The sequence below is a fragment of the Pipra filicauda genome, unplaced genomic scaffold (assembly GCF_003945595.2).
Source record: "Pipra filicauda isolate LSUMZ 115617 unplaced genomic scaffold, ASM394559v2 scaffold273_size1055052_pilon, whole genome shotgun sequence".
Taxonomy (NCBI): Eukaryota; Metazoa; Chordata; class Aves; order Passeriformes; family Pipridae; genus Pipra; species Pipra filicauda.
Window position 1 is genome coordinate 902,577 of NW_024104391.1, and position 11,964 is coordinate 914,540.

General features: G+C 43.1%; 1 protein-coding gene across 2 annotated transcripts in view; it reads right to left on the reverse strand.

Annotated features, from left to right (window-relative positions):
* The window catches only part of CUNH16orf70 (chromosome unknown C16orf70 homolog), a 34,153-nt gene extending 22,189 nt beyond the window's left edge, over nucleotides 1-11,964 (reverse strand). For both annotated transcript variants that reach the window (XR_005563985.1, XM_039382509.1), the window contains exons 1-3: nucleotides 11,823-11,964; nucleotides 7,043-7,125; nucleotides 3,335-3,418 (exon numbers count right to left, since the gene is read on the reverse strand). Coding sequence is in view for 1 of the 2 variants with exons in the window: in XM_039382509.1 (XP_039238443.1) it covers nucleotides 3,335-3,418; nucleotides 7,043-7,125; nucleotides 11,823-11,886 (231 nt within the window). In the remaining variant the exon portion in view is untranslated. The remainder of the gene's footprint in view (nucleotides 1-3,334; nucleotides 3,419-7,042; nucleotides 7,126-11,822) is intronic.

Genomic DNA, 11,964 nt, shown 5'->3' on the forward strand with positions numbered 1-11,964 from the left:
CAGGTTTCCTTTACTGCACATAAAAACAAAGGCTACTTTTACGAAAAGCTAGGAATGATTTTACATTTTTTAGTGACCTTGCACAACTTGTCCCCCCACAAAATGTTTCTGGAAATAGAGAGAAGCAGCCCCACCCCAGATCTAGCCTGGAGCCACCACTGCAGGGCACGGGGCACTCCCCTCAAGTTCTGCTCAAACAGATGCAGTGGGGGCAGACAAAAGGAGGAGCTGAACCACAGGAGCAGTGCAGGAGGAACAGCACGTTGCACAAACGAGGTTCCCCACAAAAGAAACACCCTGAGAGCAGCCAACAACAGGCACCAGTTGGCCTTCCATCCCCTTCCCATGACTCAGACTGATCTATTCATCTCAACATTTTTTTTACTAACAGCAGAGGAAGAAACAAGCACAACTTAGCAAAAATTAATGGCAGTCAAAGGATCTCATAAAGTCATGAAAGACATATATTGAAGAAATGGACATAGCACTAAAAAAGGTCTTCTAAGTTATAGAAGCTACACTGACAAAAGGATTAATGTGATTCTATGTGCAGAGAACAAAAACTGAGAAGACCAAGGACTATTTGGTCCTTGGTCCAGTACACAGCCAGAAGGCAGTTGGTTTAAATGAATAAACCCTGACTTTTCCTCACTCACTGTATTGACAATCACTGCTAAGACTCGAAAAAGTTCAGGTGTCACTGAGCAGCAGGAACAGATCAGCCCTGTGGAATCGAACTCTTTTTCCATCCCAGAGGGAGCACATGTGAGAGACCCTGATGCTAAAATTCATAGCAATGTTTTCACAACCTGGTCCTGGATCTACCAATTCACATCAGCCCACATTAGTGACAACTCCTGCAGAGCTTTGGCTGCTGAAGGTGAGCTCAGAGACCATGCACAAGCTATTCCCCACTCCCTGGAAAAGGAAGGAAGCTTCTTAGGAATACTGTTATGACTTTATTCCTGCACCATCTTCCTTGGAACCATCAATACTTTCCATTTTAGCAACCTGTATTTCAATCTCTTTTTCACAGTCAAATCTAATAGCAACTGTGTATTAAAAGCCAAAACACAAAGGAGAAAAAAAAAAAAGGCCTCCTGATTTTTCCAGTTTTGCTGCTGCTGAGCAACACTGAAAGCAGTCACACCATCTTAAAACCAGGCATTACTTACTCTACTCTACACCTACACTATCCTTTAACAAGTCCTGTGGCTCACTGCTGAACTGATCCCACTGGATTTCTTCTATAAAGTTTTCTGAGCACTCTTACAAGTATAGGTTTTCATAGCACTCTATGCATTTACACAACTTGACTTTTCATAGTTCAAACAAACAAGAGGTATCACTAGGCCACTGAACCATAACATACCAGAAGAGATTGGTTTTCCTGTATTTTTTATTTTTGAAACAAACCTAAAAATACATACCAGAAGAATTTGAGTTTTATATTTTTAGTTTAAAACAAATTTTAAGACATCATGGAGAAAGACATGAAAAGCTCTTGCTTAGTTTCAACACTGAGTGCTGAAATGACAAAATCAGACCCTCAAAAACTGGAGATGAAGAGACAAGGCATACACTAGTTACAACATTTCAAAAACACTACAGGATCGTAACATTCCCAAAAGAGTCAGTAAGCAAGTCACTTGAAATGATTATGCCAGTTCTGAGTTCAGCCTCCTTCAGAATATAATTGGAAAAATTATCAGTGTAAGCTACACCTGCTGTATGAAAAGGTCCCTCTGACAAAGAATTTTCAAGATATTCTCTTAAAAATTTTAAATTCACATACACAATCTGAATAAAGTTCAAAAACGTGATAAAAATAAAAATACCAAATGACTTCATTACTATCAAATGACTTCATGAACAGAAACTACCATAAGGCAATTACAAACAGAAACTGGAAAAAGAGGTGCTCAGTTGTCCCCCAGCTGAGCTCAATTTGAACCAAAAATTGTTCTTCATAATCTGTATTTTTCTAGTTAATGTAAAAGAACTTCTGAAAAATATAAGCACACCCTGGTGTTACAGGTTATTCTTAGAGAAGTAAGTACTTCAACAACTAATCTGTGTGGCTATTCAATCGTTTAACGTACACAAAGTAGACAAAGAGCTCAGGTTTCAGCTGATAGCACACTCTTACAGCAAGGTTGGGGATAAAGCACTAGGCTGAACTTTGGAGAGCACTAGGCTGAACTTTGTTTTTCTGCTGGTTTTATTTCAGACATGAGTGAGCAAAGAGCACAAGGCCACTCTTCCAAACCCTGGAAGTAAGGATGTGAGCAACATACTCCAGACTTACCTACAGGACAAGCATTCCATTTTTTACGATCACGTTTAACCCCACACTTCTGCTTTCAAATGTTAGAGCAGTTGGAGCAGCTCACTCGCACCCAATTAGCAAATCAACACCTAAGCACTTAAATCACAAAAACATTTACAAGCACCGCGTGAGAACCACAGTGCCAACTGCTCAGCATGGCTGCTCCTGCTGAAAGGACCACCCTGAACAACAGAGAAGTTACATCCAGATATTTTAAATGCTTCAGTTAGGAGCTTTTCAAAATTTTGAACCGATCTCTTCCTACCTCTACAGTCTCACAATTGCTCATTTTGTAGAGATGAAACACAGATATTTTGCAAAGGTAAATACCATGGGAGGGTAGTGACCAGCCTTTTATTTTGCATCTTAACTACACAAAGCATCCTAGAGAGAGGCAGATCAACACCTGGTCACCTAAAAGCACACAAGCACAACCGAACACATCAATGACAAGAATAAAAACTCATCCAGAACTGAATCAGTGCAGGAAGCAGCTGCTCACAACAGGCCTGAATGTGGCCTTCTGGGGGAAAGCACACACTCACAGCCACACAGGTGCTCTGTGAAGTTAACTCAGCTGAAAACTACAAATAGGAGCAAGTTTAATTTCATAAATAAAATGGCAGCGCAGGTAAAGGAACAACCTGGGCAGAAAACAACACAGTCTGGTCTGCATTAACCAATGATTCCATCTCACATCCAAGGCTCAGCTGGAGTGAGGGCCTTCTGCAGCTTCTGTACAACTTGAGACAGGATGGGCAAGTGAGACCACACTGGACCATCACGCTCCTATGGCACTCAGACAGGTCTCAGTAAAATGTGCCTTAATCCTATAAACAAAGATTTAACTCCTGAACTGAAGAAATGCAGTTCATAATCACAAAAGAGCACTAGATATATATAACAGATGTCTAAAAGAGTTACACAGTTATGCTGTGGTAAGTGTCAATATATCCTAGAAGTTTTGGGTTGCACTGTCTCTTCGCACGAAGGGTGTTTTATTACCTTAAGTCTCTGATTGAAAGCATCAAACAGCAGTTTGATTCCATCCTGAGTCAGGTTAAGGATGAGGTCATGGCTAAGAGGGGACTGTAAAACAAAAAAAAAAGCTGTTAGGCTTTTAATTTCAAGGCTTCTTTGTTAAGATTTATATCACTGTAAAAGTATAAATGCGTTACTTCGGAAAAACAAAACTGCCTGAGAAAACCACCCCTTACTCCACAAATAAGCATAACTAAAATACATCTGGGCAAATCTCTCAACTCTTCAGTTTGCTTCTGAAATAGAAACAGCAGTGCCCATGTAAGATCTGCACCCTGCTAGAACTCCCCAAGGGTACTTTGTCCATTACTTTAAGTGGGGGAAAACCAAAAAGCTCAAAACAAAACAATCCCCACCCCTCATAAAAAAAAACCCCAACACCCTGAAAATTAACATTCCAAGTTTAGCATCAGAGGCATCGTGCAGGGAATCTGTTGCTTTCTTGGCAAACAAAAATAACAGCCCACCTCAGCAAGTCTCACATCAGAACCCAGGGTGTGCTTGACAAAGAGATGGTGAGAGGGCTTTGCACTTCAAAAACCAAACTGTCACAGTCTTTTTTCAGGCCTCAAAAGGAAGCCTTCAGACTCTTACGTTGTGAATTTAGGTTTCCTTAGTTACTGTGAATCATAACAACTAAAGGCTTAATTTGCAGTCTGCTGGAGTCAATAGGAGACATTCCACTGGCTGTCCTGGTGTCTGGGAAGGCTCTCAGCCCTCTCAGCCTGTGCCTGGGGAAGCTGCTCACTGCTGCACCAGTACAGTCCACACACACACGGGCAGCTGCCCCAGCTCAGCTATTTGATCACATACCATCTAAAGCACGTTTGCTTCAAAAAGCTCTACCCTCCCCAACTGTCTCTTCAGAGGAGAAAAAGGGCTGAATGAGAGGCAGGCAGCAACATCCATGCCCTAGAATTGCACCCAGCAGTTATCTAGCAAAAGACAGAATGGGGATGGAACATCTGGGGCATAGAAAGGCTTCTACAGCGGCAGACACACCCTTTTATGAATTAAGCATGAGTTATCTTATTTTGCTCTACCAGGAGAGGCTCTGGGTTTTGACTGTCAGAAGTCCAATTTTCATCCTAAATTCTCTCACCTCTTTGTTCTCACATCAGCACTACCTTCTAGCCTGGACAATTTTGAGCATTTCCACGTGCATCTCCCACCCCTTCCCAAACTGTGTACTCAAGGAAACAGATCCCAGACTTCACATCACTAGGTCAAAACAAGCCACAGGGCTTTCCATGCCCTGTGAGGCAGATTTCCCATTCCCCTTGATCTCTGCAGCAGCTCTTCCTGCAGCTGGTTCAGCTGGAGCTCATCTTTCTCAAACACAGGTGATCTGGCCTGAGAACTGTCTCCTAAATGGCACTTCCACAGCACTTTGCACAATGGCATCAATGCCATCGATGCCTCACTCCTGCTGGCAAACCTGGGTGGGGCTGGGCAGGACTGAAGCAGCACTGCAAATGAACTATGAGCTTGACATAAAAAGATCTAATGTTGATCCTGACAGTCTTTTTTTTTAAATCCCTTATAAATCTAATTTAGAAAGGCTACAGATAGAGCAAAAAAACCTTGGAATGTTGCATTCCAACACACCAACAGAGTTGTTCTGACATAGGATATGCTCTGCATTTCACTGGTTTCTAAGCAAAATTTTCATGAGGTTATTCCAAAATTAACGAGAGCATTACAAATACTTTTGAGTGGGTGGAGAAAAAAAAAACCCAAACATCTAAGGAAAAGCTTGATAATTAGTACAGCAAAGATCTTCTGTTCTATGCTGGCATATTTTCTAATAGCAGAAAAAGTTTCAAGGGCACAAATTTAGTTCATGTGACTTCTAATACACGAAATAGAGGCTCGAGTATGAATGATGATGCCAAGAAGCAACAGGAGGGTCCTTCCTGAAGGAAGCACCACAGATGTGCAGTTACACTGCTAATCTACATAAAGATGCAGGAAAAACTGTTATCACTGAACAATCCCATCAACAAAAATCCAGAGGAAGCAGCTTAGGAAAACAAACAAAGGCAATTAAGTACCCTGCTTAAACTGACCGAAAAGGAGTTAAAATTCTTTCATTCACAGAAGAGGATTCATCAAGCTTTTCTGGCACAATTTGGGCATCCCATTTATGTCAAGTTAAAGAGAGCACCGTGGGCAGATCTAATTGCAGTTAATTGCCATATAAATTTTTGAAAGGAAATACTCACTGCTGGAGTTCCAGGATCAGAAATTCAGTGCTTCAGATGCAACAGCTTTAAATAACACTTGATCACTATGCTCAAAGGCATTCTTTCACAAAGCAAAGAGGAAAGACATGAAGGCTGTTCAGGTACAGTTTAGCTAGACAGAAGTTAAGCATGGTGAAGTTTATTTAAAGCTTTGAATCTTCTGAGAACTGAGCTCTTTGTGCTCAGCTGCTAATGAAGGGCACGATGCTCTGCTTGAGGGCAAGGATAGAGCCAGACAATCAACTGCAGACCCTGAGGGGCGTGTGGAAAAACTGCACCAATTGCAATAATTGGCACTGAATTGCAATAAAAGACAGAAAAAAATATAATGGCTCAACTATTCAAGGAAGTTGAGAGCTACTATTTTGTTGGACTATGCAGATGTTAAAAACATCTTTACCTTCATTACAGTTTGGAGAAAAAAAGCCCTAAACCTGCCCTCTGCAGACAGAATAGAAGTTCGGTGTACACAGTCCAGCACAAAGTATCTTTCCAAGAGGTGTAAAGAGCCAAGGAGTGGTACACCCTGCTTTCCAGCACTGCACCATTGATCCTTCTGTGATTCTACAAATCTGAGTGCAACAGGAATCTCATCATTTACCTAAACCAACCCAGAAATAATTCAAAATGCACCGTGGTAGGAAAAACTAAAAGCCTCCAAAGAGTACAGGAACCACGGAATGCATTCCCTGCCAGGCAGATGCTCCCATGTATTGAGTACAAGGAGCCAGATTTTCCATTTGCCATTCAGCCATCACAAACCCCATAAATCTACATAATGTGAAACAAAAAAAGGATAATTCCATTAATAATATGAAATATATCTCCAGCAGTGAACAGAGCCCACGTTGTTCTCAGCCATTCTGTATTCACAGCAAACAGAGGCCTCAATCTGTGCTTTGATACAAACTGACATTCCACCCAGTTTGCCCTTTTCTCATGCCAATATGTTATTTGCAACATATGAATATCATCTTCTGATTAGTTGCATTTCACATAAAATACATCTGGAGAGTCACAATCCTCCTTTGTCCCGTCTCCTCTTTCTAAAGGTGGGTGTATAACACATTTTACTCAGTCTAGCAGAGAGGTTTTACTTCTAGTCCCCTTTTTGATGGAAGTCAAACATATTAGGAACACTTGACAACGATAAAGTAAATAGACCAGAACTAAATTATCCAGCTAATTGCATAACTTTTGCTTCTTACAGGAAGAGCAATGCTACCCCACCACTGCACATACAGAACTGCCAGCTGTTCCATCACCACGCTGTGCTGAAACTGTGACAAAAGCTACATCTCTGATGCCATGGCCATAGTTTGGTGTAATTCAACTTCAAATAACCCCACAACTCCCACAACACGTACATGTCTTAATTCTGGGACACACTGAGGTGCCTTTCTTGGCCAGCCCATGCACTACTCACCTGCTCACTGTAGAGAACCTGGACGTTTTTGATGATGCGACAGTGCTTCTGAAGAATTGCTACAGCCTGAGCCAAAGGCATTCCTGGAAATAAAAGCAGTTGTATTTCTTCAGCACAGACACCAGGAACAGGGGTTTTTACCAGCAAGGTTACAGATGAGGTAACCAAAGCCCCAGGAGCACCCAGTGCATTACAACAGAAAGGTATGCAGTCAATAAACGAGCCCATTCCAGTCATGGTATCAGCACAGACCTGGTGTTTGGAAACACAAAAGTCACTGTTGACCTACCAGTTCGCTTGGCATGTATGGAAAAAGGATCTCTAGACAAAATTAAACAGCAAAGTTCAGGCAGAAAAAGCAAAGATCTTTCTACCAGCAGTGCACAGACTTTGCTGCTCTGTGGGGTAATCAGTGCAAAGGGGTAACACAGCCCACACCAGACTGCACTGGGGCTGCAGGGAGCACTCCTGGACACAGGCAAGAGGCTCCCAGGCAGCATTTTATGGCACCCATTTTTTATTAACCTTGATAAAGTACCGAGCATCTGCACAAGATAGACACAAATAGTAGAACAGAGCAATGATTCTCCTTACCCTAAAAGGCCACATTAGCTGCCAATATGGCTATATTTGTGTCAAGGAAGAAACTTTAGCTTCTCAGTTTACAGACAAGATAAACATACTAAACAATTTGATTCAATTGAAATAATACACTTCAATTCACCCTCCCATACATTTTCAAGGGCTTTTTTTTTTTCCCCTTCAGTGTATATCTTATCTTAACAGCTATAAATTTTTGAAAGTGGAATGAAACAGCTGATTCTGCAGAAAGAATAGCACCACACCATCTCATCCTTTATTACACTTAAAACCTTTGTTACCTTTCCAAATGAAGTGTGATCACGCTCCTGGATTCAAAGCAGGCATTTATAAAGAGATTATGAGCTCCTAATTGTAAAGTTTTATTTTCCTACTAATTGCTGCAAGTCAATTTAGATTAGTTATCTGACATTTTATTTCTATTCCCTTCCCCGTTCTTTTGTATTTCTAGTTTTTAAACAATAAGAAAGTTGCCTGGACTAGGGAAAATTTACCTTGGAACCGACACTTTTATTACATTCAAACTTTCAGTTACTGGCTACACCTCTCAAACTCAGACTGTACATCATGTTCCAAAGGACCTTTTAGGCTCTACCTACAGTATCAAAGGGAGAAAACTCTTTCCCTCTTTCCATATATATCTATACATCACACACACACCTGGCTCACCACAGGCACTGCTTTAAAGTAATACTAGCACAGCACTAAAAAAAACCCCAGAATATCATTGTCACTGTCATGCCTATGCATTGCAGCTTTCCTCCAATTATGAAATCTGGTTTGGGCAAAACAGACATACAGGTTAGAACTGCAGCGAGCCAATTTGTAAATACCATATCCAGACGTGTCTGTGAAGCTGGTTTTCACCTTAGCCCATAATCCTGGAAACAATTTGTTTTGCAGCTAGAAATTATACATCAGTAGATGATATAAAATAAAATTCAAGAAGAGTTATTATTTTAATGACAGTAATACAATTAAACACAGAGACACAAAATAAAGCAGCACTGTTTCCTATTATCTAGGAAATAGCAGTTGTCTTGTAGTATAAGCAGCTGAGTTTTAAGATGACAGTTATGCCTTAGATAATATTTTCAAAATGGAACAGAAACATGAATAAAAGCAAGAAGCTAAGATCAAAGGTGCTCCTGTACAAGTTTCACATTTCTTAACCTAGTAAAAAGTATGATTCAAAAGTAAAAGTAAAGATGATTTAAACTATAAACCCCATTTCCTAAGTCAGTATTCATATAAGACTTGCAGAGGCACTCATTTAAAAACCAAACAAGTGGCAAAGGCTGAAGCAAAGCCTGTGGCTGAGCTGACAGAACCCAGACACCAATGGCAATGCCTGCAGCAGGTTAAGGTTTCAGTAAAAAAGCATTTGGCTAAAAAAGTGCTCAAAACACCAAGCTGGGTCTGTAGCCCGACGTAAACTGATGCAATCTTGGGCTGGTAAGTGTGCAAACACATGGCTCATGTGACTCTCTTACTCACAGCTTTCTCAGCAAATGCACAGGGACTGACTTTGTTCAGTTTTCAGCAACCAGAGTTTGGCACGCAGCTGCTCAGCAAAGCTACAGTGAGCAACCCAAGTCCTCCAAGAACAGCTCACAGAACCTAAAAACATGTGTGGAAGAGCCAGTATCCTCCCTTTGCCTCCATTAGCAGAAAGCCAAAGGAAGAGTAAAAAAATGGGTTATTTTTCTCCAGCCTTCTCACAGACAACACCCCCCTTTCCTCAACATTCGTCAGCCTTTGCAGTCAAAGAGGAAAACAAAGAATTCTTTTTCCCCTGCTCACCAGCCAGGGGGAACAGGGAAGCAAACGTGGTTTCCAGTCAACCAAACTGAGCCATGGCAAGTAACACCCCCAAGGACCAGTGTGAGGGCTCCCCTATCCCAGACCTTCCCCGCTCCTGAGGGCTGGAGTGACACAACAGCACAAGACTCTCCTCTCCCAAACACTGCTCAGGAACATCATGGCTGGAAACATTAGCCTGTGCTAAGACTGTGTGTCCTGAAGGGGAAAGGAGGGTAGAGAAGTGAATAAAGATTAAGAAAAGAATAAAAGAAAATCTAGGGTGAATCATTAAGCATTAAATAAAGATATGTGAAACTCAGTAGGAAAATGTAAAAAGCAAGAGAAATGCAAGTGTGCCTTAGAAATTATACATCTCAAACACTAATAACACAGCTATAGGCACTCCAGAATAAGTATTTAATTGTCCTCCTTTAAAATGGCAGGAATATAGCCTGAGAGCTGCAGTGCCACAGGTATCTAAACTCAGTCTTGGTTAAATTTTTTGTGCTCTAGTCACACAGTGAGTCAACACTGGAGCCAGAAACAGAATCCAAGAACTCATGTACAAAATTTTCCTGGCATTTCCCCTCAGTCATCCCCATTGTGGGCACAATACTGGGAGCCAGAGTCAGCAGCAGTTCAGGAATACTGCCATTAGTTCTGCTGAGAGCAGAGCTAAACAAACCACGAGCAGGACACCGCTGGCAGCAGGAATCCCATTTACACCAGCTACCAACCCCACTGCCACCAACGCAGCTGAGCCAGCCCTGCCAGCAGGGACAATCCTCACACAACATCCCTGGTGCAGGACAATTTAAGTATCTTAATACCTAGTCAGCCTCCTGCTCTGCCCCAGCAGGTCATGCTAATTATACACTGGCCACATCACGTGGTGGCTATGTTTACTCCAAGAAATACAGCTGAGCTTCCTCCCTCTCACATCTCAGCATGTGTGTGTGTGCACAGACAGACACACAGGACACAAGTTTAACCATGAGATTGCACCAACAGGCTTCCTTGGGGGTTCTTGGGAAAATAAAAACCATTTTCACTTCCCTTTTTTTGTTTTGGTAAGGAGAATGGGGGGCAGCTGGGACTCTGTATTTATGAAGACTGTCAGGCTCCAGAGTTGGAGATTGCTTTTTCCTGGGTAACACAGGCTCTAAAGGGGGGCAGAAGGTCACCCAGAGCTGAGAGCACAGCACCCATTGCCAGCACAGGGAGATCACCAAGATTTCAAGAGCTGGGACCTGAGGGGCTATAATTAGCCTGCAACAGCCATTCTAACTCCCTGCAACCATGGAGCTGTACTTGACTCTGCAGCCACAGCAGCATAAACAGCCCTTTGTGTTTGATGGCTTTCATATAAACAACTCCAGGCCCAGCCCCACTCCTTTGGTGTGTCCCGAGTTCAGCTGTGTAACAGGGTTTTTAGGGAACAGTCTGTCCCCTTGCTGTCACAGGTGACAGCAGCAGCCCCAGTGCAGCTCAAGTCCAGGCAGACACAGAGGGCTGACACCCAGGGCCCTGTTTACACCTGCCAGACTCCATTAACTGTGCTTCACACAAAGCTACAGCAGAGTGCAGAACGGAGAGGAAGAGCCCAGCTCCAAACCTCACACAACCACTTGGAAAAACGTGACACCTACGGCACTTTCTGAGAGTTTGCAGACCACCACTACCTGCTTGAGAACATAAGTCACCTGAAGAACCCACACCATCCGAGTCCCAACTGAACCTTTAAGTGCCCTGGGCTGAGCACCACCCAAATGTGTACCAGCGGGGGGAAAGGTCTCTCTCAGGGCAGTAAGCAGTGACTAGGAGGGAGGGACTACTCAGTGAGACCAGAAATACAAACGACTGGGGGGAGAAATACTTGTTATCTAACCCTGAAAAAACATCTCATAAGTTTACTTTCTGCACTGTGTCGCAACCCAGCAACAAAACAAAGAAATTGTGAAACTCGACTCATGTTTATGCTGGGTTTGTCCGCAAAAGCAGAGTTTACGCTGAGCACCAGTGACAGGTGAGGCTGCCGGTATCACCTGATATGTATTCAGGTGACAGTCAGCACATTCACGCTTCCTCTTTCAAGAGTTATTTAAAAAAATTACCAGCCTAAGATGGCCAAGACAAAACAAGGCAAACGAGCAGAAGCGAGCGCAGGAGCTGATAAACAAAGCGCGACCCGGCGTGCGAGAGCCAAACATGAAACTAAACGCTGCGGGGGAATCCTCGGAGCTCGTAAATCAGTACTTTTAGTGACAGACAAGGGTGAGGGGGAAAGAGCCAAAGCTTTCTCCCTTGAAACTCGGAGAAGGCTGCGGGAGAGGCCCCAGGGCCGTCCCGAGGGGCCGGGGGCGGCGGACACACTTACCTAAGGTGAACTCCCATTGCTCGTTCCCCAGAGAGCGCTCGGGCACCACCTCCAGATCGAGCATTGGCTCCGGTCGCGGGGCCGCGGGGTCGCACGGCGGCTCGGGGAGGCAGCGCCGGACCCTGCGGAGGGAGCGGGAGGG